Here is a 25,407-nt window from a genome sequence, read left to right as displayed (position 1 = left end):
AACATTTCTTTAAAAAAAGGGAAACCTTGGCTCCTCTTTTAAGCAATCAGTGAAAACAAAGCGGAACGAAGGACCATCGAAGGCCCCGCGCGGGATTTCAAATGAGAGAGAGAGAGAGACCTTTTTATTTGGGGTGGGGTGGGGTGTGTGGTTTAAACGTGACGAAGGAAGGAGAACTTTTAAGCCCTTTTCCCCTCAGCGCTGAGAGGGAGGGAGGCAGGCGAGCGCAGAGGCGCCTCCGCCTCCCTCAGGTTTTTGGCGGGAAAGGGGCGGGGCCCCGCGCGTGACGCAGCAGCAGAAGCCCCGCCTCCTCCCTCCCTCCCTCCTCCCTCCCTCCGAGGCCGCTTCCGCTTCCGCCGCCGCCGCCGCCGCCTGAGGGGAAACCGAAGCAGCCCGAGCAAGATGGCGTCGCTCTCCGTCTTGCAGGCCTCGCCGGCCGGCGCTCCCGGGGGATTCAGCTTCCACAACTGCGCCCGGTCAGTGGCGGGCCCGGGGGGGGCGGGGGAGGAGAAGGAGGCGGCAGGGGCGGGGGGGGGAGAGCGGGGGCGCCGGAGGGGAGGCGGGCGGGCGGTGACTCAGGAGGCTCCGAGGCCTAGCGAGGGAAAGGCCTCTTCTGAAGCAGCCACAATACGTAGCGCCGCAACAACAATGGTGCCGCGGCCTTTCTGGGGGGCGGGAGGAGGCGGAGGAGGAGCCCCCCCTCGGAAGTGGCTGCGCGGGACCCCCAAGGGCCGCCCGTGGGGTGAGGGGACAGGCGGGGGGGGGACCTTGCCCTTGGGGGTCTCAGAGAGAGAAGAAGGAAGGGCTGTCGCTTCGTCACTGTCAACCTCTTGGGAAGCTTAAACCTGAGAGTTTCTTATCCACACGTGGATTTCTTTCCTCCTCAATAACTAGGCAGCTGGCGGAGGGCGGAAATAGCGCTCAGGTTCTTTGCTTGGGGACGGGGCGGGCGGGGAGACGGGAATGATAATAATAATTATTATTATTATTATTATTATATTATATTATTATTAAATTATTATTATTATTATTATTATTATTATTATTATTATTATTTATATCCTGCCCTCCCCCACCAAAACTGGGCTCAGAGCGGCTAACATCAAATGTATGACACATTAACATAAAATCAGACAATCAGTTAAAATACATCCTAAGTTCAGATCAGGATCAGAATAAAATCCAATCAGATGGCCACCCGCAGATTAGGGTTGGGGACCTTAAATGCTCACCAGGCCCAACTGTTTGTGCTGAACTTATTGGGAGGCCACTTCCATGCAAGTTCTTATGAAAGGGGAGGGAGAGTCAGAGTGAACCACATCAAAGGCCAGGCGGAGCAGCTCCATCTTGCAGGGCCTGCAGAAAGATGTCAAATCCACCTTCTTATCATGCTGGGCAGCTCACGCAGCGGTTCTCCACCTGTGGGTCCCCAGATGTTGTTGGACTACAACTCCCATCATCCCTGAGCTCTGGCCTTGCTAGCTAGGAGTGATGGGAGTTGTAGTTCAACAACATCTGGGGACCTACCAGTTGAGAAAGGCAGGCTTAGAGCCTGGTGCTGACAATCCCACATTTGCCAGGTTGCAGGTTTGATCCCTGCGTGGGACGGCTGTGTATTCCTGCCTTCAGGGAGCTGGACTAGGACTAGGTGATCCTTCGGGTCCCTTCCAACACTGCGGTGCTATGAATCCCATGTTTGCCAAATCGTATCTCCTCCCATAGGAGCAAACGGTTGCTAGTTCCCCCACCCCCAATTATAGGGGGGAGGGTAGAAGAGAATTGCAGGGGTGGGGGGAGCGTGAGGGTTGTTGATTTGGCTCCAAACTGCTTGTGTGTGCACTGTCACCACCAAGGGAAAACACACTTGCCTGCTCCCCAGTAGGGCAGGTGGAGCACGCAAAAGCAATCCAGTGTTGTAGCCGACAGGTAGTCCAGCCCCTGGGCAGGCTTACTTAGAAGGTAAGTAAGGTTTGATTTCATTCTAGCAGGATCTGCTTATAATCTTCAATTTCTAAGAATAAAAATTGTAAATGCATGACAAGCGTCCAGGGTGTGTGTGTCCTATAATGAACTAGTCAGGGGGCCAGATTCAGGGAGCGATGGGGGTAGGTTGTTACTTTCCTGACTTTCTTTCTTTCATTAAATCGGGAGGAGTGGGGTGTTGGTGGGCTTGGTGCTTGCATTGGTTCGTTTTGCTGCATTCACTTCTTTCTCATCCTCTGGCAATTAGCGTAGCAAGGATCTCCTTACACTATTCATGGAGAAGACTTTTTAATTTTTAGCACCAGTGCCTCGTTTTCATGATTACCTCCTGTTGTAGGAATTCTCACCTTGAAGCGGAGGGGACCAAGAAGGGCCTGCGTCTTCCCACAGCCCGCAAGACTGGCACCACCATTGCTGGGGTGGTCTTTAAGGTGAGGCCCCACTGCTTGTTGCAGTAAAATCAGCTCTTTCAGTGTTCGTCCTATGCATGTCAGAAGCAAGTCCCACTAAGCTTAGTGACACTTGCTTCCAGGAAAGTGGGTATAGGATTGCCATCTCCCTTTCTTTTTCTAGGATGGGGTAGTACTTGGAGCAGATACAAGAGCCACTGAAGGGATGGTTGTTGCTGACAAGAACTGTTCAAAAATACACTATATATCTCCAAACATTTAGTAAGTATATATATTACTAACCTTTCTCTAGGCCTGCTCATGACCACAGATTTTCTGGAAGTGGAAAGTTGCAAAGTATTTGTTTCTAATGGAGGGAACCAGGGAAAAGTAGGAAGTAAAAACCATGGGTATTTAATTGTTGATGTTTCACAAAGTGATTTCTCTGTCCTCTCCTGAAAATGACCAGCTGCTTTAATGGACTAAGACTGCCTAGTTAGCTCTTGATTCCTATAGAGTGGCAAACGTGTTCTGGGGTGGGGGTGGGGCGGCTGCCAACCAAGTGTGGCCATGGCTTCTGGATAATTGTTCAGAATCTGCTTGTTTACTAAAAGAAATAAATATGTTTGCAGTTGTTGCGGTGCTGGAACGGCTGCAGACACAGAAATGACAACTCAGTTGATCTCTTCCAACATGGAGCTCCACTCGCTCTCAACTGGACGGCTTCCAAGGGTGGTCACCGCCAACCGGATGCTCAAGCAGATGCTCTTCAGGTGACTGGCTTGTGGACTGAGCAGTGCTGTTGCCACTCTTTGCCTCCTCCCCTTTCTCTCTTCATTCAGTTAAGCAGCATACAGGCACACGTAGTTGGGAAAGTTCAGCAGCCGAGTGGCATGTTCTAAAATACGTGTGTGTTTAAACAATTTTGCAAGCAGAAGCACTTGCATTTCGGGGTGGTAACAAAAACAGCAGCAAGAAAGAGCCACAAGTGAGGCTGCTTTGGGCCCCGGGGAGAAATTCCTTTAGCTCACCGAAAGGTTCTCTGGGGAGCAAGTGGAAGGGGAGCCCCGCTTCAGCCCCAGGACGCTGCCCTTGGCTCTCCTGCGCAGCCAGGGATCTTGCTCGCAAACCACCTAGCTGGAAATCTCATTTTGGTTGCTAGGTGGCGCTACTGAGTCGAAAAAGAGACGGGAGACTTGGTTAATTTTGAATGCTGATGACAAACACAAAAATTGGGAGGACATATTTTAGAACATGCCACTTCTGCACAAAGGCTTGGACTTGCCAGCAATGAGCTGCTGACCGTGGGAAAGAGAGCGTGACCCCCATCACATGGTGGGAGAGAGGAGGGTGGGTGGACGGACTGGTGGGAGGGAGGCAGGATTATGCGAAAACAAGATCTCCAGAGCACAGTCTCTTCCAAGGCTGCCAGGGGAGGGGATGAATTGGAAAGGACCCCTCACTGCAAAAAAAAGAAGGAAAAAAAAGAGAGAGAGAGAGAACAAACCAGAAGCTGCAGTGTGCCTCATTGCATGGCCACTTCCTCTACACCACAGTTGCATGTAGGCTTTGTGCGGCATCTGTGTGGGGGGAGGGAGTTGGGAGGACTACCCCCTCACCCCAGCTGTTCAGCCTTACTTACTCCTGCTTCCATGCCCTTCCTGTCCAAAGTTTTCACCCTCCTAGCCTCCAGAGCAGGCTGGCTGGAGCCACTGGCACATCCTACCGAGGGGGGCAGAAAAACTGCAGCAGAGAGGGGGGAGGGAGAGGCAGAGGATGTGCCCCTTTGCTGTGTGGGTGGCTGCTTGCTGGGGGCGGGTGGCTGGCTTGTGTGAGGGATGCCTCGTATACAGTGGCCTAGCAGAGCGGGCAGGCAGGAAGCAGCCCTTTACTGCAAAGTAAAGCCTTTTATACTGCAGAATAAAGGGCTGCTTCCTGCCTGCTGAATCTGCAAGGCCAGAGAGATGCTGCTCTGTGAGTCTCCTCCACCCACCAACTCTCTGTCCTGCAAGCCAGAGACTGGGCAATGCGCAGCTGACAGGTGGGCAGACAGGCAGCACTTCCTCCTCACCCCTCTCTCTTTGGGAAAGCTTCAAGTCCCTGTGAATCAAACCAGTGGTGAAGGCTCCCGGGTGCACGGCCACCATGTTTCCTCTTTGCTCAACTTCTGTTTGTGCAGCATAAGCTGGGCGGGGGGTGGAGTGCAGGTGTTGGGGCAGCTGCTTTTTACTCTCTGAGAAGCCCATCTGTTTCATGAGAGGAGTCTTGACGTTTCAACACTCTTAAGCAACCCCCTTGTTTTCCTGCTCCCTTTTATGGGTTTAAATAGTTTCTGCTAGGAAGGGTGAGGGGAGAGAGAGAAAACTCTGCACAGAACTGCATGGCTTGCACTGCCCCTGCCCCTGCTTTTGCAAGTTGGCTGTGGTTGTGCTCTTTTGGTGCTGCGCTGCTTGCAGATCCCCTGGCTCACGCAGGCACACAATCTTTTTCCCCCCAATGAAAAGGCACCTAGGCATTCTTGTAGTGCCTGGAATGCAGGTTTAGGGTGTCATTAGGCTCCTAGCTTTTATATCCCAGTTTCTAGCACTTTTTGGAATGCATTTCTGGTGTTCACACATTCATGTCTTCCAGGTATCAAGGTTACATTGGCGCAGCCCTGGTTCTGGGTGGGGTGGATGTCACTGGAGCCCATCTTTACAGCATCTATCCTCATGGATCTACTGACAAATTGCCTTATGTCACAATGGGTGAGTCTTTCCCTGTTACAATTTACCGTATTTTTCATCCCATAGGACGCACCTAGTTTTTTGGGAGGGAAATAAAGGAAAAAAATTTTCCCTTTATTTCCCCCCCAAAACCAGGTCGGGGAAACCGAACCAGGTCGTGGAACAGCGGGATGGCGGCGCTGCGCCTCCCTGCTGTCCCCCGAGCTTGTGGGGCTGGCCGATGTCTGCCCGGAGAGAGGGGCGCTCTGCTTCAGGACGCGCTGGGCGGCAGGCTGCTATCCGCAGTGTGGGGAGCCCTGCGGGGAACTCCTGCAGGGCTACACACGCTGTGGATGTCTGTCCGGCGAGAGGGGCGCTCTGCTTCAGGGCACCCCTCGCGCCGGGAGGCAGGCTGCGGGTGTCTTCCTGAAGCCTGGAGAGCGAGAGGGGTTGGTGCGCACCGACTCCTCTCATTCTCCAAGCTTCAGCGAAAGCCTGCATTCGCCCCATAGGACGCACCCAGATTTCCCCTTCATTTTTGGAGGGGGAAAAGTGCGTCCTATAGGGCGAAAAATACGGTAGGTAACTGCACTGCCCACTAGTGGAAATCTGTCGTAATTAGTTTTTCTTTCCTCATCTTTACTCTTGTGTGTGTGATTCTGAAATGTCGTTAGCGTTGTAGAAAGTGAAAGTAAAATAGGGATCTCATACTTTGTGTGATCATATCTCTTGATACCTAATAATAATACTTTAAATCATTGGCAAATTTTATATGGCTGGGTGGGGAGATGGGAAATACATGGTGAATGGCAAGTGTTTTGCTAAATCAAATCCCAAGGCAGTGGTTCTTCTTCAGAACATTAAAGCAAACACACACAAAGTTTCTGAAATGCCATCAGAACCTCTAGAGAAATTACACTGTAAGGACGATTTCAGATTTCTTAAAGCAGCCCTGTAGCTTATATAGGGGTTGTCAGCAGCAAAAATAATGTTAGCTGACTGGAAATACAGATGTGTAGCACTTGTCAGTGGAGAGTGCAAGAGCTTCTAATTTAATGTTTTGCTCTTGAAATGGATGCAGTAGTTAATAGGCAAATGCTACTATGGATGTTTGGTGGAGTTTGTTCACATAGATCCAATTCATTCTGACCCCAATTTCACTTTGCTCTAATGCTTTGCCGCCTATATGCACAAAAAACCCCACACCTCTGTGTTTACTAGGGTCAAACATTTTTCTTAAATTACTTGAAGAAATGATGTGTGTGTGTGTATGCGTGCGTGCACACACACACAGAACAAAACAAAACAAACAAAAAACAAAAAAAAAAAAACATAGAAGCATCTCTTTTACAGATAGCCCTAGTTAGATTATGGAAGATGCGTCCTTAAAACTTACTGCATCTGTATGGTTTATTTTGATGTTCTTTCATGCCAGTGTTAGGGAAAATTGGAGTCCTGGGCATAGAGAAGCAGAGTTGTACAAAATGCTTAGAAGAACAGAGTGTGGCTTTTTTACACCAATAGATGGTGCCATGGTACCCTACAAAGTAGTAAATTATTTATTCTGTGCATGAAATCTATTTTTGAAAGAATGCTATTATAGGATTTATGATGTAATATTCTATTCAGACCCTTATATGAATTAACATAAAATATGAAATTGGATTAATATTTATAAATGTGCCCTGAAACTTATAAATTATTAAACTGCTGAACAATAAATTACCTTGCTGCATTTGTATAGTGAATGATTAGTGACCCAAAACTGCAGGATTCATGTCTGCCTTGCACCAGGAATCCTTTGACTCTGTTTTGTTTGAAGCTATAGAGCATGGCTATCCTATGAATATTGTTCACTGAACCCAGGGAAAGAAATCTGACTGGTAAGGACTGCTGTCATTAAATGGGAATAGGCTTCTAAGCCTATGATGCCTGACAGTATTAATCTGTCTGTTTTATCTACCACGCTGCTATTCCTCTAAAAAGAGAAGAAGAAGAAGGCTGCAATTCCAGCGTGTTTAAAAGCAAACCACACTGAACTCCACAGCACTTGTTTCCAAGTAAACGTGCTTAAGGTTGGGCTATTGCATACCTGACAGTGCTTCATTACAGGGTACATTGTGCAGATCTCTGGTCTGGTAAATATCATACAGTATGGGCAACTTCAGTCCACTGTTTAAATAATTTGTCCAAATGTAGGGGCCATGTTTTAAATGTGATACTGCAGACTGAGAGTCTGAAGAATGAATTTCTTGCTCCAGTGTGCAGCACACCTAAGGCTTAGGGATTACAATCTTGAAATGATCATAAAAACAGACATCAAAATTCATGCCCTCAAGCTCTGTTCTTGGGATGGATATCTGGCACAGACATGAATGTCTTGCAGTGACTCTACATTGACACAACCCAGTTTTGGCCTCTTCTGGGAAGAAAGGAGCGCATCCTTTTGATGGGCAGATGTGATGCAATATGAACACAGTTTGTGTTTTTAGTACTCCTGTGAAGGCTGACTGATCTCTTATGTGCCAAAATATTAGCATGATTTTTAAACTCAACATTTTGACAAGCTCCACACTTTAGGTTGGTGGCAGAGAATACATATTTAAGCCAGAAGGACTTAGCTATCACAGCAGAATAGTAAATACTCAGACCTGCTCATATTGGATCAGATGTTAGGCACACACAAGGCAGCAGTATTACTATTCCATGATTCCTCCATGTATCTACAAACTGAATGCTAATTTCCTCATACCTTTCTCTTGTTGTTTTAAGCAATATTTTACATGTGTGTGCGCGTAAAGCCTCTGTATTGTTGCTCAAAACAGGCAAAGAATAGAAATCCAGCATTTTGTGTCCAAATAAGAGACCAGTGTCGTTCCTTAGTAGGAGTTTAAAACATACTCAGTGCTTACTCAGGAGTGAGAACATCAAATTAAAGTGTTTATGCTGACAAAGGACAAATGCGGATTTCAGCAAACGATGCAAGATTGTCTGATTGCTGGCTTGTCTAGAAAAGCTTCTGGCCATGGCTATATAATGAAATGCATGCATACAATTAAAGGGCTTGAAGTCTGTACTTCAGACTTGGGAAGCCGCAAGATGCATTCTGGTGGTCTCTTGTGGCTGAGGCTGATCTCTTGGCACCAGTATTGTTTCATATTCATAAATCAGCTCTTCATGCATTGGCAATGTCTGTCTGCAGCACAGGCAATGCCACCAAGAGACCAGGCCTCTCAGCCAGGAACCAGAGTGAAAAATGATGCCGATCGATGGGTCTGTGGAGAGCACTGGATATCTACCTAGGAGGAACAGCAAATTGAATAACAATGAGCGTTTGTGAATAAGTGCGCTGTCAGGGACTGTTGACACTGATGGATTAGAGAAATCTAAATGTTACTCTCTTCACAGTGCATTTGTTTGCCAGTGTGGCAGGCAGAGGCAGCAGCAAACAGGTTCTTGAGTGCTGGAAGATGCAGAAGGCTATTTAGTAAAAGAAAGCACCCTTCGCTGAATGTTTGGCGTTCAAAAGGCTGCTAGCTGCAGTGTGCAAATGGACAAGTCCAATATCGGTTAAATATGGGACAGCAAGGTCATTTTAAAACACAAGAAGTATCTCTAGGTCATCAGATGTATGAAGAGGAATGCTGTGACTCTGTAATGTAACTGTAAAGAGAACATCATTCAGATATTATTATTATTATTATTATTATTTATATATCGCCCTATACCCGGAGATCTCAGGGCAGTTCGCAGAAAAGATTCCCTATCTTGATATTCTTCTGGGTCTAATAAAAAAATCACTTTTGAGATTGGTGTAGAACTTATTTCTAGGCTGTTTTTAATTTAAATGCAGGCAGCACTGAGAAACTTATGTGCCCTGATCAGTTTATTTTAAAATATTTTTAAAACCACCCTTTTATCAGTTAAGATACCGGATGATGTGCAGAATAAGACCAAAAGTGGCCATATAACCACAAAAGCCCCACGTATAAAATACAGCCTAAACAACTTCACAAGGCAGCAAAATATAATAGAGGGACGACACACGCACAGCAGCTTGAGCAAGCAGGAAAGTTTTGAATTGGCACCGTGGAAGATGACGCTGTCAGTGCCTATGCAATTCTGTGGGGATGTTCCACAATTGAAATGCCCTGACAAGAGGCATGTTCCTTCTTGCAGCATGTTCAATAAGAGTCTGGCCCACAGCAAGGTTGTAAGGTGGTTGTAGGCTGGTGTAGGGGCAGGTGCTGCGTCAGGCATTTTAAGAGCATGCTCTCGCAGACTGCCTTGTGACCAGCGTTGTGCAGTTCTCTTCAGTGTTGGGGGGCGCATGGCATCCAGAGAGGTCCATGCAGCTCCTGTCCCCAGATGCAGGCCTGTTGACTGGGCTTCTGGCGTTGAAGAGAATGAGCTACAGTGGTGCCTCGCAAGACAAAATTAATCCGTTCCGCGAGTCTCTTCGTCTTGCGGTTTTTTCGTCTTGCGAAGCACGGCTCTTAGCGGCTTAATGGCTTAGCGGCTTTAAGAAAAAGGAAACAAACTCGCAAGAACTCGCAAGACGTTTCCTCTTGCGAAGCAAGCCCATAGGGAAATTCGTCTTGCGAAGCACCTCAAAAAACGGGAAACTCTTTCGTCTAGCGAGTTTTTCGTCTTGCGAGGCATTCGTCTTGCGGGGCACCACTGTAATTGATGAAGCTGCCTTGAGTATTTTGTGGTGCTTTGGGAAAGCGAGGGTGGTCTGTTACCCAGGCTTGTCACCCAGTGTTCTGGTTTAGCACCTCTCACTTCATTAACCCTTTTGTGTTGTTTATGCCAAGCTATATGCCATGATAGCCATCGTTTAAAATGCCAGCTCTGTGTCTTGGTCACACGCCAGCATGATCAAGAAATGGGAAACCAGGGTGAAGCTGTGCAGAAAGAGGCTGCCTCCCCTAGTTGAGAACATCGTTCCTGGACAGAGCACCTCCTCTGCTCCAGGGAGAGAGCTGACCGAGTGCTTGGGGTGAGAGATAGGATGCCCCCCCCCCCGGCAATATCCAGTCTCTGAATCCATTAAGGCTCTTCTTGGAAAGTAAAAAATGAGAGCGCTGCAGCTGTAAAGATGGGGGTCAGAATCTGCCCCTACCACAGATGTTTGGGTAACGGGCTGGTGGTAACTTCGTGTCTGTGTATATATCTTTACAGTATGTTCTCTATTCACACCCTACTCATCCCCTGCCTTCCAAAATGTTGGGAATTTTGCTAGCGTGTGAATGCAAAATGGGCTGTTTCAGAAGGAAGGCCTATAAATTAAATAAAAAATAGATTGTTGTGAAATATTTCTTCTGCCACATTACAGCTCTTGTCTTGCCTGTTAAAACTCCAGAGCGAGGCTCTTCCAGACACCTTGCTTGCCTCTTGTTCCACCTAATTCTGCTTATTCCTGTTGTGGGGAGCTTGGCAATAAGGCTTGCTTCACAAACTGCATCCAGAGCAGCCCTACAGGACTTCACTTTGACCTCCTTGTGGTTCAGCACAGTTCTTCTTGTTTGCTATTTTTGGCAGCTGGCATATTTTGTGCACGTTGCTCTCTTCTCCTGTTAGTCACTTGCAAAGAATTCCTTTTTGCTTCCCATTCCTACCCTTTTGAAAATGGAGCTGTGCGTGGGCTCCAAGGCAAAAACGAATAGCCGTTGCCTGGAGTATGAGAAGATGCTTTGTGCACCCCGCTGTTTATAAATGTGATGTATTTGGTACTGTAACGGTAATGATCCTCAACCACAGCAATATTCCATAACAGGGGGAGTCTTTGTCACATTCGCTGGAATTACCATGTTCATTGATTTGTGTCTGTAAATCTGCCTCTACCCTTTAAATTTGATCTATAATTGGACCTCCTTAAATGGTTCAGATAAGATAGTCTGTATTTTCTCAGCAATGTCACTGTCAGCTTCTCCCTTTTCATTATACATTCAGCAGACTTGATAAAATCAGCAGGACACCTCATTTGAAACTCTTTAATCGCTGCCTTTTTCTTTACTAAACCATTGAGGTGGTCAAGCGATGTACACAAATCATTTTAAATGGAAAATATGGCTTTCTGGGTGACCCAGCTAAACAGATAGTGGTATGCAAAACAAGTTAAAAAGTAATAAATGCCAAAAAATCTCCTAATTGGCATAAAAAATTGTCACTAACTTTATTCAATCTCCAAAAGCAGAGCATCCTGAAATACTGTCTGGGCTGCACTGAAACATGATGATGATGTCTATGCAGGGAAGATTCACATTCTCTTCTGAACAAAGCTTATTTAAGATTGCCAAATAGTTCATAGCCGCTCTTTGCGTGGACTTGTAATGCCTGGAGCTGACATCGGAAAGGGGGTTCTTCTGTTAGTATTTTTGTAGGACAGCTCTTGAAATCGCCAAATGTGTGTGTTTAAACCTTTGTGTGTGATTCATGTTTGCCACTCTGGTCTGCTCTGCCTTACTGTTTTTTAGTGCAAACTAGAAACAATCCAAAACACAATAAAATAAAACACAATTGAACTGGGGTAGATGAGACTGAATGGCCACCCGGATTCCTCTTATCTTTCTGTGCATGTGCTAAACCAACTCACTGAAATAATCTGTTCCTTTCAGCTGATCCAAATGATTTTAAAGCCCTAGTCTGCCTCTTCTCAGAGCTTCTGGCTTGGTCATATGTGGCTCAGTATATATATTTCTAGAAAATATCTCAGCTGTTCTAGAAATGTTGCCCCAATCTATATATATATAAAAAAACTCCAGGATTTAGAGAGGTGCTTCTGCTGCTTCTAAAGGCTTGGTCGTATACCCAGTAGGATTTTTTTACTTGCCTTGAACAGCAGGACCACCCACCACGCTCTCTGCCATACCACACCACTATTCACTTTTGATATTGAGAATATTTTCAAAAGCATTTGGGAAGGGGGCTTGGGTTCAAGAAATAAAAGCTGAACTTGCTCCCACTAAACCTTGGAACGGCTTCCGTTGGGAGCTTGTTGGGAGTTATCAACCTGCTTTTTCCCTTTGACTTTCTTCAGAGTAAGGCTCCGTTTGTTACTGAGCTTGGACAAGAGATGCTGCTCTAAAGTAGCAAAACAAATGTATAGGAATGTAAATCAGTATTTGTAAAGTCCTTGTCTCACTGTCGCCTTTTCTGTTCTGTCATTTGAAAACCACAATGGTGTATTGGATGCAACGGAAAAATTAAAACGAAAACTTCTTGCTCTTTTCAGGTTCAGGTTCATTGGCAGCCATGGCAGTTTTTGAGGACAAATTCAAGCCTGACATGGAGGTAAACACCCTCTCTGCCTCCTGTGCTCCCACTGTTTATTTGTATAATTGTGATAGTAGCATAGTGTGATTTGTAGGATGGGGGTCCTTTGAATGATCTTTAATGGTTGGTTTTCAGTTACAGCAATGCCACAACAGTCTGAAGAGTCACTTTGTTGTCTTCTGTGGGGATTATCCAAAGCATTGTTTGTGTGCTAATAAATATGCACAAAACTTGAGTTAGACACAAAACTGTAAAATGTGTTTACCTATGGAGAAATCCGTGCAAGTCTGACACCTGTCCCTTGTGGATGGAATTGCAGGAATTCTGTAGGATGTGTTAAACACATACCTGATGTTCCCGCAAATGCTGGTGTTTCCAGATATTTTGTGCCTGACTCTTTAAGCTATGAGTGCAAAAGTGGAAGGTATGGGTGATTATTGGGTCTCTAGTCTGTGCATGTTCTTCACAAAGCCACATTCTGTGCCCTTGAGGGGGTTTTTAAGTGGAGATGGACATTGAAGTTACTTTTTGTGGCTTAGTGGTTCTCTACTCCCAGCTTGTCAAGGGTGAAATCCTCACTACCATATTTGTGTGTTGAAACAGCAGAATGGCTAAAAATGGGAGCAGAAATAGTAAGTTTCTAGTTGCTTAAAGGCCAGCCTGATTTAAGCAATTGTCATGCACACAGTCAAGCGACATTTTTAATTGGCTGCTGAATTGAGCATAAACAGGAATCCATTAATTTTGGTTGGCCATGGTAGCTGCTGCTTCTGCTTCTGAGTATCTGAAAATAATGTACTTTGCTTTCTGAGTCCTTTGAAGGAAGCCCAGTGCAGAGTAATGGAAGAGCCCCTACCTGTCCCTTGCCAGAGGTGTTCACTGTTGGAGGTTCTATTTATCCTCACAGAAGAGCAAAATGTGACTCAGCACTCAGTTGAAGTTGACAGCTTGGGAAAGCAATCACCTTCAGCCCAACATTTTTACTTGATGGGTGATTTTTTTTTCCTCCAAGTGAATTTTTATTATTTTCCTTACATATTCTTTTCCAACAAATTGTAATAACACCATACATTCCCTTTGACTCTGCCGAGTCGCGACCCCTCTCCCTCCCCACAACTGGTATGTTTAACCCCTTACCATCGCGCACATCATTCTCATATTAGTACTATTATACATTGGAGGTATTATGTTAATCCTGCTAGTGTCTTGACCTCTTTACAATTCTTCTTTAAATATTCAATGAATTTACTCCAGTTATTTTGGTATCTTTGATCTCCCTGGTCCCGGATCCTCCCTGACAGTTTGGCAAGTTCTGCATATTCTGTCAACTTGATGGGTGATTGTGTTAATGAGTTGGATCTTAACTGCTGCTATCCTGGTAATATCACTACTTAAGTCACAGTGAACATCTCCTAGATAGGCCAGGCTCCTGTGTCACCCTCGCAGAGTACACAAGGCTCAGATTAGCAGGCCAGTGCTAACCCAGCAATTCTGAGCTTTTATTCTTGATTGGTAATGGATGAGAATGGAGAAGACCAATACTTTGTGTGCCTGTGGTGTCACTTGTCTGTCAAGGTGCAGAAGCATCACAAAAGAGGGGCTGCCCCATTTGCCCCAGGGTCTTCACACCTGGCTGTACTGCCTTGGCAGTCTTTTTGTTTGTTTATGATTTTACTGGTTTATTAATTTCCATACCACTCTTCATCCAAAGATCATCATCATTACTATATTAATGCTTTGGACAGAGCAGCTTGCTCTGTCCTCTGACTAGAAGAAAGAAGCAAGTTTCCATTTTGAAACAGCTTATAACCACATTTTGGGGTTTATATGGAAGAATTGGAGTGAGGATCCCCTCCACTCTTGCCCCATTCCTTCTCCTTCATCTTCCAGACACTCCCCTCCCTAGTTGGAAAAAAAATGTTTTATTGGCTAATCTGGTTTTATGGGAGGGAGAGAATTGTATCCTGCTCTGACTACTATAGATAGCGTGGACTACCCAGTGCATGTGGGTTTGGATGGCAAAAAGACTAGAATTCTGTTTGTGTATGTGCTGTTTTTAACTATGAAGGGAAGCTCTATCTTGGCCAGAATGAAGTACCCCTTTTAGATGGGTGTTCTCTAGCACAAATTCTTGGAAGGTTTAGTAGCATAACAGGTTGCACGAAGACAGCTCCTCTGTGAAAAGACTGAACAATATTTGGTAAATCTCTGTACCACTCCAATGTGTTAATGTTGAATTGGTCAACTGCTGATGCACATGCAGTGAAAAGAACTTTAAAAATCTTGGTGCCATGGTCATTAAAATGTGTAGAAAATTAATATTTTTCCTGCCAAGATTAATGCAGCTCCTTTGTTTGCTAATTGTCAGAATATCTTGATGGAGCTTTTAAAGGGCGGCCAGCGGTCTTCTTCAAGACCATCACATCGCACAGAAATGATTCAAAGGCAAACTGTCCTGCACCCTCTGGTATCAACTTGCAAATTAGCATCTGGAATCTAATTAAACAAGCTTAATGAAATCAGCAGCTGAATACTGCAGGAAAAGACAATCAGCCCCCACCCCCTCTGATATATATTCTGTACTACTGAAGCCGTTCACCAAAAGCATCGTGTGAGCACAGTTAAAGAAATTAGCATTTATTTGAAGACAAGGAACTGTTTTTTTCATTCTGTTACGCTTTTGGCATGCGCCAGCGTCCCCAGAGAGCCGTGCCACAACACATAGTGCACAATATTTATAAATCTGACAGGCAATAATAGCAACTTGAAAAATTTCTTTTGCTGGAATTTCAAGTTGAGAGCTGCCAAAAGCTGAGAGGATCAAACCTGCTCTGGCAGCTGCTGTGCCCTACAGTGAGAATAGCAGACTTTGAAGATGTTCGACTTAAAAAAACCAGGACTGCAGGCTTAGCCAATTTTTGCAGGTTTCTCCAGCCCTGGCTCTCTGCCGTTTGAAGATGAGTTGTTGAAGCTTCTACCACTGCCTCAGGCATCCTCACACCAGCAGGGCTTGTGTCCCCCCCCCCCACCTCCGACCGCGTCTTGAGTTTTAGGTAGCAAGTGGCTTTGTTGGTGCCAAGTGTGACAGCCCTTCCTTAGGCTGTAGCACAGAGTCTGTCTGTCGAGCCTTCTCAGGATAGATCAGTGGTGGGATGCTGGCCTCCAGAGGGGCTGTTACGGATTTCCAAGGATGGCAACTGCTTTAGGCCTAAAGCTCAGACATGTTGTTGATGCTTCAGACAGGAGGTTGAGCCCCTGGCCACTGTAGGGCAAGCACTGTTGTTCACATGTGCACCTAAACTTGCCTGAAATAAGAATGGGAGAGTGGTAGAGCTATTGATGGCTTGCGTTGAATTCTTGGAGCAGGGTTATTCTGTTTGCATTCTGTAGCATCTTCCAGAAGGGGAAATTCTAGGCCCTAGGGACTTTTCCCCCTCTAACATCTAAACATTTAATGCTTATTCATTTTAACTGAGATTAAATCTAGTTTGGGCAACCTTGGGGAGAGGCTGTGTGAGGGAATATGCTGCTTCCTCTTGCTTCTAGGAGATATGGTGGCATTTTTATATGGGTAGCTCTTCTTCCAATCTCCAGTAATCTTGAAGCTGTTCATATCCTTAGCAATCATATGTACCTTACATGACGGAAAAGGGTCTTTCTTTCTTTCTTTCTTTCTTTGGTTGAATATTGTCATACTTTAGAGCAAGGGTCTGCAACCTTTAAGACAAAAAGAGCCTCTTGGACCCGTTTCCGAAGGAAAAAAAACTGGGAGCCGCAAAACTCGTCATTATAAAAATAACTTTTTGTCACTTTCTTATGATTTCTTTGTTTGACCCTTCAGAATTACTCCTCCTCATAGAAATAAATGTTAAATTAACAAGTTAACTTTTTTTGTGTGTGTGTTCTTCACTCCCCTTCAAAACAGTGACCAGCGTACATGCCCCTTTCAATGTAGCGGGCGGGCGGGTGGGAAGGTGGCGTCGGGACGGTGTGTGACTAACACACGTACCGCCCCCATGCGACGTCACAGCCAGTACAGCACCCGCCACAGTGGGGAGTGTCGGGGTGCACAATGCGCCTCCTCCCCTCGCTAGTATCCGCCCCGGAGCCGCGGCAAAGGTGTAAAAGAGCCACATGCGGCTCCAGAGCCGCGGGTTGCAGACCCCTGCTTTAGAGGCTTGGAGACAAACGGACCAGAATTAATCTTGGCCCAGATGAACCATGCTGATTTGTTTCTCATTTCTGCCTGGAAACACCCCTGAGTTTGCAGGCCTGGTACATGGTATGCAGGACTTGTGGAAGGAAACAAGGGCACATTCTTGAATGCTGGTAGGTTTGCTGGGCATCTTGCTAACATCTTGGCAACAGAGCTGGACTACAGCTGATGAGGACTGAAGGGGAGGAGGAGTGTGGGGAGACAGGAAGGTAAGGGAAAGTCAACTCAGAAGAGGTGGAATTGCCTGCTGGGCTGCAGTCCTTCCTTACAGTCACATTTACTCACCGTTTCAGTTTGAAGTTTTTTTCCTCCCGCAGCCTTGACCTGGCTTTAGAAATAGTTTCTCTAGCAGTTTGCTGTTCCCATTGTGGCAGTTTGGTCTGTTGTGTAGGGGTGGGAGAAGCATTGTGCTGTCTGATTTCATTGGTCCAGCATGCTGACATACTATTTATGTTGCTGTTAGGATTGGTCCTTCTCTGAAGAAGGTCTTGCATTCCATTCTAGGACTAGTGGTGTATTATCAGATACTTTGCACTTCCTAATAATTGTTCACAGTGGTACCTCTGGCTGCGAACGTGATCCGTTCCGGAGGCCCGTTTGCAACCTGAAAGGAACACAACCCGTGTCTGTACAGGTGTGGATTGCGATTTGCCGCTTCTGCGCATGCGCACGACGTCATTTTGCGCATATGCACGAGCGGTGAAACCTGGAAGTAACCCTTTGGTACTTCCAGGTCGCCGTGGGACGCAACCTGAAAACGTGCAACCTGAAGCAAACGTAACATGAGGCATGGCTGTACGTATGTGAAAAAGGGCTCTGGAGATGCAGCTTCTGGAACTTGAGAGCCTCTGTATCGCTGCACTTAAGGGCAGTGCACTATGTATATTAGAGACAGTCATGCAAAGCACAAGTGAGCCCCCAGTGAAAAACAGCAAGTGCTGTTCCACGCCTTTTTCAGCCATGGGGGCTAAAAGAAAGCATCATTCAGAACACCACATTCAGCCCCACATGTTGGATTTGAACATCGGAAGCCTGGCAAGTGGCCTCTGCAGCCCAGCCCAGCCAGCCACCTGAAATCTGTTTTTGTTTGCAGATGTGAGGCATTTGGCCTGAAAGCCATTAAGCTGTAGCCACTCCCCAGAAGCTTGTTCCCATCATGCAAGCACCATGACAAATACATTGTCTGCAGTTCTCTTCACATTCCCATTGCAACGGAATGTGAAACCCCTCTGCTTTAATAGGACGAGGGTGGCTGGTGGGTTCTGTGTGCAGATCTCACACGCACTGCAAGGTCTGTGGAAAGACAGAGTCCAGCCTCCTGCCTCCCAGAGCGTTTTGAAACCACAGCTCTAGAGTGCAAGGGTGGACTGGCCAATGGACTGCTTTTCCGGACTTAAACGGTGGAAGATTCAGGATCTGTAGTTCAGGATGGATGTGAAAGAACAGGGCTCAGGTGGGGGTGTTGTGGAGAGTGAAGGAAATGACGGACATAATTATTTGCGGCTGGGCGCCTGATTAATGGCTGACAGCAATGCTGATAGTTGGGAGTTTTTGTTTGTTTTTTGACAATCGCCGAAACTTAAAACTTGATCAGGTGCTGGGTGCCTCATCAGTCTCATTTAGGCTTCCTGTGTGAGTGACTGACACTCTGGAGTGGTGACACGCTGCATATGAATGCTGGCTTCATTAGTGGGGCTGATCAAAATGCCCGTGTCCCTGCCACAGGGCTCAGGTGTGGGTGTCTTCTGGCTAATCCCCCCAGTTGACACTTGGTGTTTTAATGACTCCATAGGAAGGTGGCCGCGTGCTGGGGGGGTTTGCCAGCAGACGGCGGAGATCAAGGGAGACAGCCTGCATTAAGCGGCAGAGCTGCCTGAGCAACCTGCATCCCCACTGGCAGCACACACAGCTTATGCAGAATGCCTTTCAAAAACGGGGGCCCTTTGTGGGGGGGGGAGGGGGAGCACCCACCGCTTTGTGTATCTCTGGTGTTTGGCACTTGCACTTTGCCTTGCCGGCCGCAGCCTCTCTGCCTTTTTCTCTGGGGCAGGAATTGTGAAGATTCATGCAAGGATGCTGGTATTTCTCCAAACTTCGTCTCCCCATTTCCCTCTCTTAAATACAAACATAATTGGGGGTGCTAATTTGGATTTTCCTTCATCGGTAGAACTTTCTACCTGGCATGAATTTTTCTACATGGCATGCACAAAAAAAGAATCCTGTGGAACTAATTATAGAAAAAAAACTTTTTTATTATTTTTTATTTAAGGGGGGGCGGATTTTCCAGTGATTGAGTACCTTGAGCTGTTTCATCAGTGTTCTCCCATAAGGAAATAATACATAAACGGTGGAATAAAACATCACACTATTATGAGTGTTCCATCTGCAGAAGTATTTCAGCTAGGCAGATGAAATGATTCCCCTTTTCTCCCCCCATGTAGGGTTCCAGGGGTCCCCCCCCCAATTTCAGGGCCCACACAAGGGGAAGGGGGGAGATGAAAGCCCCTTTGCAACAGCTGAAGTGCTTGCATAGGACTTCCCTACGGGGTTTCTTAAGTGAATCCCACCCAAAGTTACCTTAAGGGTCTGATTTCTGTTAACACTGGCAGGCCTGCGGTTGCTTGCTAGTTTTCGGTATCGTTCCAATTTTAGTATATGTGCTGCCGAAGCGAGCACGCAGTTGCTTGCTAGTTTTCTTTAGTACTATGTATAATTTGAAAATGTATGCTGAACTGTAGCACCTTTAAACTGAGAGGTGCAGCAACAGCCCGCTGAACTTCGTGGAAACGAAGTTAGTGCCTATTATATGAGCAGGTCTGCTCACAGTGGACTGTTGAAATCTGGTGATCGCTTTCACTCGTTGCAGAGTAGGTATGGCAGACAGGTAATTATTTTTGATGCATTTCTTAGGAGCCAAGTATTCAAACAAAAGTCGTATTACTGTTGTTTCTCGAACTGAAGGAAATGGTGAGATTTTCCTGGAAAAAATCCCCCCCCCCCCAATAATGCAAGACTGGTTTGGTGCTTCTGCAGCAAGCAAGAGTTCTTAATACAAAATACATTTTGTATGCAAAGAGCCAAGAAGTACTAAGTGGAGGGAGGGGGGAGGGGTAGGGAAATATTTGTTGTGAACTTTGGAGAGAGGTTTTATTGGAATTCCCAGAATACTTTAATGATGTGGTTGTGGACTCTTCCCCTGCCTCCAAGATTGATTTTTTTCCCTGTTGACAGTAAAACATGAACAAATACACCTTAATACCCAACAGAGGGTTGCTGTTATAACACCGTTCACAATTCTGCAAGCTGCCTTTTTTCTTTTTGGTTCTCTGTCCATTTCCACCTTTCTGCTGTCACACAGATCCAGCTCCTCACTGCAGCTGTGAGAGGATGGATTAAGAAGATTTATATAATCAAGGCTTTTTTCTCACAGCATTCACTTGCTTGGATTTTGCTTCCAATCAGATCTTGGTTCCGTTTGCTGCAATTTGTGTCAGTAACAAATTAAATATGCCTGTGCATTTGTGTTTATCTTGTAGTAAATGAAAGCCCCTTGAAAATTCAGGTGGAGGCTGGCTCTGTGAGGTTTTATCCAGCAGAATGGCGGTGGCGGTGGCTGCTCATATAAGAATGAAATAAGAGGAGCCAGCCTTACTGAATGGTAGTTCTAGAATCATACATTTCTGCCTTGGCAGGTAATTCAACATAAATTGTTAATGTAAATTCAGGTTAGTGGGGAAGATATTTTTTACTAAAAAAGATAAACTGCTGATTAATTCAGTATAGAACTCAATTACAAATTGAAAGGGCCACTGCGGGACTCCAGAACCCTAAAGAGAACAGATGTTGAATTGATACTCCAGCATATTTCACACTGGTATGAAATATTAACATGGTTTATTATACTTGTGATGTAGATATGAGAAAGGGGAGGCCTGGCTTGCGTGTGTTTGTACTAGTGTGTTGTGAAAATAGCAAAGGTTCAGCCAGCTGTAATTAAAGGCTTTAAGAGATGGCTGATTCAGGGAGGATCTGAAGAACAAAGCCTAGTAAGTTTGTTTACAATTTGTTTTTAGATGTTTACAATGTTCAGAAGACAAATCATACAGCACAACATTTTTGCTAAATGCCCCAAAGGCAAGGACTCTTCTATTGAACCTTGGCCTGCTTCAGATCGAGTTTTGTAACATGGGGTGAAAGAATGCTACTTTTCACCTGTGTGTCTTGTGATTCCATTTGGAGATTCAGCTTCTTTTTTCCACTTTATTGTTATGTCAGAAAAGGTGGGTTTGCATGGTGCGTGGCGTGGCTGAAGTAGTCATGTTTCCTTGCTTCTCTGAAAAGCTCCTACCTGCAGTAACCCGTTGCAGAGCACCTGTGTTCTTGTAAAATGTAGTTAACAGAACAGCCTGAAGGTTTGCTGTGCCAGAATGTGAGCCAAGGATAAGCTGCAGCAGCACACACGTTGATGGTCAGGGCCCAGCATTGCTGGCAGGAAGTCTCATCCATGCATGCAGAGTTTATTGTTGTGCAAAGCGCACTTCAAATATCAGCACAGGAGTGAATTCTCGTGATGAAACAAACTCTTGTTTATTTATTGTTGCCAAAGCTTGTGTGTCTGTGCTGTCTGCCATAGCTATACAGTGGTGCCCCGCAAGGCGAATGCCTCGCAAGACGAAAAACCCGCTAGACGAAAGGGTTTTCCGTTTTGGAGGCGCTTCGCCAAACGAATTTCCCTATGGGCTTGCTTCGCAAGACGAAATGTCTTGCGAGTTTTTTCGACTTTCCCTCCCTCCCCCCCTTTTTCTAAGCCACTTATCCGCTAAGCCGCTAAAAGCCGCTAAAAGCCGCTAAAAGCCGCTAATAGCGCTAATCCGCTAATCCGTCAATGGGCTTGCTTCGCAAGACGAAAAAACCGCTAGATGAAGAGAATCGCAGAACGGATTCTTTTCGTCTTGCGAGGCACCACTGTATAGGCATCCTAGACAACACGCCCCCCCCCCCACTCCCAGATGTTTAAATTCTCAAACAGAGTGGGGGACCCATGACCTCATAATTTCCCTTGCCTTGAGATCTGGAAGATTACAGTGTGGTTACATCACCTGTTTGATTTCCTGCCTCATTGAAGCAAACATTCACATGGCATTTGGTCTGTAACATGGAAATCCACCACCTTTCAGTTCCCAGTGTGGAACTGAGAAGTGAGTCTTTTGTGTTCCTGATGCTTTTACTCCTTGCTGCTGAATGGTAACCAGAACAGCCTGGCTCTGCTGCATTAGGAATATCACCAGTGAGGTAAAATGCTTCACAAATGTACACAGCTTGCTGTAGCATTATATGCTGGAGGCCGGGTTAGGGTCACTTCATCCAGCTATTTCTGGATGCAAGGAAGAAATTGCTTAATTGGGTGAGGGTCAGTACAGGAGTAAATCTAGTCAGCTTGGATAAAGTGGTGCCCATTTTGAAAATTATTTGTATGGCAGCATAAGCTTCTGTGCTGCATTATTTTTTATGGGTCCTTCAATACATCAGTTCATGAACAAGTTTGACCTTTCATTACGTAACTCACTAAATTAATATGAGAGTATATATCCTGTACTGATATTTTTTTTAATACCCGTTACTACTTTTAAATTAATACAGCTGGGGTACTGAGCGCAAAATAAGTTTTGAGTTCTATCCTATGAATCTTGATTTGGAAGTAAGTCCCACCAAGCTCACTTGGATTCCTGGGTAAATCAATGCACCTTGGATCGCCTCCTTTCCATGGATGCTAGATGATTCGTTGTGGGGTGGGGTGGGGTGGGGTGGGGGAGGAAGGGAAACTTGTGGCCCTCCAGATGTTGTTGGACTTCCAACTTCCCCCAGCCCCAGCCAGCTTGGGGCAGTAGTGATGGATGATGGAAGCTTTAGTTCAACATCTAAAGGGCCACAGGCTCCCCATCCCTGCTGTAGGAAATTGTCTCTTTAATTTTAGCAAATGGAGACTTGGTGTATGTGGGGTGACCTCACGTTGATTTCCTCTGCCCCTGGTCTCCTGCCCTTGTGATAGCAGACAGCAGTGTTCTCCAGTTACAAAACTTGTGTTTCTTGATGACTTAGGAACTTGTGTGAAAAGCATTGGATAGAGTGGAGAACTGGCACCACAAATTTCCCTTGTCCCAAATAAAACAATTGCTTCAGCAGTTTCTGGGTGATTGCTTGAAAGCTAAAGTCAGAAGAAAGCAATAATCTTGCCATCTTATTCCACTAGGAGGTTGTACTTCAAAGCAACAATATCTGAATTGCTTTCCCCTCCTATTGTACTTTGGGAAATAAGGAGCATTAGAACTCAGGTCTCTATAAGCCTGTATGTCTCTGTCAGTTGAAGTTGGGGGCTTCCAGCCTTCCCTCTCCTTTTAACAAATAAAATAAAACAAGGGAGGGGATGCAGGAAGTAATCAAACCTTTTTGATACGGAGCAGCTGCGCTGGGTTGGTTCTCTTCCTGAGCTTCCCAGCAGATTTAGCTCCGCTTCCAGTTATGTATTGATCTCGACAGAGTTTCTCCCAGAAGACAGGCATATCCACATTTCTATACAATCGAGGCTGCCGATTACTCTTCCATGGTCTAATTATCCTTCTCTAGGCTTTGGTATCCTTCAAGAGCTATCGTTTTGCTAGTCCCAAACTCCCAGCACTTCTGTATAGATTTTACTGCCGCTCTGACCTCCCGAATGCCCCCCTCCCCAGCCCAGTTATCTCTCTCAGATTCTCACTTAAAGTAATTTGTACATTTTATCTTTTTTATATATATAGTGAGGGCATAGAACATATTCCATTCTTCCACACTGGAACTATGGTGATGTGTTTCAAAATGTCAGGATGCAGCTGTTTACAGACAACCCAAAATACTGTTGGTGAATTTATAGGCACCTTTTCATGAGGTTGGAGTAGCTGGATGATGAAAAGCTGAAATAACCTTATGCAGGCTCTAAATATGTAGAAATGTATTCACCTCTCACCCCATTTCAGTGGACTGGCATTCTCCAAACAGTCCCAGGTTATTTTTTCTAAGGAAAGAGACATCCAGAAATGGACGTGAGGCAGTTCTGGCGTAACGTTTTGTAGATGGTGAAGTGACTTCTTTGCTTGCGACACAGCCAGCCTGCCTTTTCACTTGCAGAGTTGTCTCTCCTGCATGTGGATTAGGGTGCTCTGTACTCTTCCACCTGCAAATCAGTGAAGTGACCAAGGCACCTGCCTGTAAAACAAATGTGGAAGTGTTGTGTCCTGGCGGTGGGGAAGGGGAGAAACAGAGCTGACTTGGGGACTCTTGCCACTGCTGTTGGAGAGGGAGGTAATCTATCAGTTTTGGAGCATCTACAAAATGCAACTCTCCTGATAACGGGTTTAAAGTAAAGATTTAATACCGTCCTCTCTCTACTATGATGTTGCAGTGACAGTTTAAAACTCATTCTCTAAATCTCAGCAGACTTTACAGCCAGCAGTGGGCCAATATAGAGTTTAATGGCATTACAACACATAAATCATCTTTTAAAGATGCTACCAGTAGCTCCAAAATTAAATGCAGACAATGTCCTCAGTTATAAATAATTTATCAAACACCATTTCGGATGAGCCTTCATGCTGAGTTATTTATTTTAGCCTTTACTGTTCAATTCCTCAGATACGTTTTGAGAGATCCATTACTGGTCAGTTTAATGAACTTGGGGGTCTGCTGTGCCCCCCTCCAGCAGTTTGGCACATCTGTGGTGACCATTACATGGCTGGTCCAGACCTCTTTGTGCCTTTTACAAGTGCTGCCCATTTGTCATGTGGCGGTAAATGGAGGAGCACATTGGAGCCTTGGGACCCATTGCGTGATGCAGCAATGGAGGCAAGCCGAGCGCTCCATAAAGGGCTGCTTGTCACAGCTGACTTGTATTACAGTCCATCACTCTTACTGTAATCTCATTTAAGGAGCAGCCGTGGGCCCCAGAGAAGGATATTCCCAGTTAGCTTGGGCTTTGCAACCATAAAGGAGGAAGTGCTCCTTTTATATACTCAGAACTTTTAGGGTACTTTTTTAGATTAATTATTGCCCTGCGTCATTTGTGCTACCATCGTTAAGACTGCGACTGTCAGCACATTCAATATACACCTCTGTTTTGCAGCTTTAAAAACTTTGTTCGGTGGTAGGAATTAGCATATGCGGCATGTATGCAGGGCCAGTTTTTCCTGAGCAGTGTTTCACAGTGCCATTCTTGAGCAAAAACAATATTCCACTCGTATGCAACTGTTTCTTTAATTAATAGGATTTAATAAAATGGATGTTAAAAGTGTTACGTGGGCCTGATGGTGGTACTTGATTTGGTAAAGTGGAGTTTGGTTTTGTCAGTTTAGACATGCAAAATGGCTTTGAAAGAATGCTAAAATAGTGTTGAATTTGGCACAGGGCAGACAGGCAGCTGTATTTTCAGTCTGAGGAAGAATGCCTCTGTTTTTCTGGTGGTGTCAAGTATTATGTTTGCTTATTTCAGTACATCTTTTTTTCTTGCTAAACTGAGGGATGTAGCTGAGATAGGGTCACATGAACACATCTGAGGCTTGTCTAAGGACTCATATTTGATGACAAAAATCCTGGAAGCCCATCTTTCTGCTTTTCTGCTTTTAATTCTGCTTTTAATTCTGAACCAAGACAAAGCTTAGTTTGAGTGTGTTCTGAATAATCATTTTGTTCAGTGGAAGCAAATGAGGCAAGCAGAATGCAGACCTCTCTGCCTGTGTCACAATTGAGCTGTGAGACTCTTTGGGGCCTCTGCAGGAAGCACCTCTTGTGGAGAATCTCTGGAGAGTGC

The 25,407-nt window shown here is 45.5% G+C and overlaps 1 protein-coding gene across 1 annotated transcript in view; it reads left to right on the top strand.

Moving 5' to 3' along the window:
* The first annotated feature begins 332 nt into the window (after positions 1 to 332).
* PSMB7 (proteasome 20S subunit beta 7) overlaps positions 333 to 25,407 on the top strand; it is a 32,658-nt gene continuing 7,583 nt past the window's right edge. Inside the window, exons 1-6 of the mRNA XM_081847799.1 lie at positions 333 to 476; positions 2,321 to 2,414; positions 2,557 to 2,654; positions 3,005 to 3,145; positions 5,004 to 5,119; positions 12,315 to 12,373. Coding sequence (XP_081703925.1) covers positions 403 to 476; positions 2,321 to 2,414; positions 2,557 to 2,654; positions 3,005 to 3,145; positions 5,004 to 5,119; positions 12,315 to 12,373 — 582 coding nt within the window. The 5' untranslated portion in view covers positions 333 to 402. The remainder of the gene's footprint in view (positions 477 to 2,320; positions 2,415 to 2,556; positions 2,655 to 3,004; positions 3,146 to 5,003; positions 5,120 to 12,314; positions 12,374 to 25,407) is intronic.

Source organism: Podarcis erhardii, assembly GCF_964252035.2.
Source record: "Podarcis erhardii genome assembly, chromosome: Z".
NCBI classification, from domain to species: Eukaryota; Metazoa; Chordata; class Lepidosauria; order Squamata; family Lacertidae; genus Podarcis; species Podarcis erhardii.
Note: the sequence above shows the minus strand (reverse complement) of the source record. Positions and strands in the feature narration are given on the sequence as shown.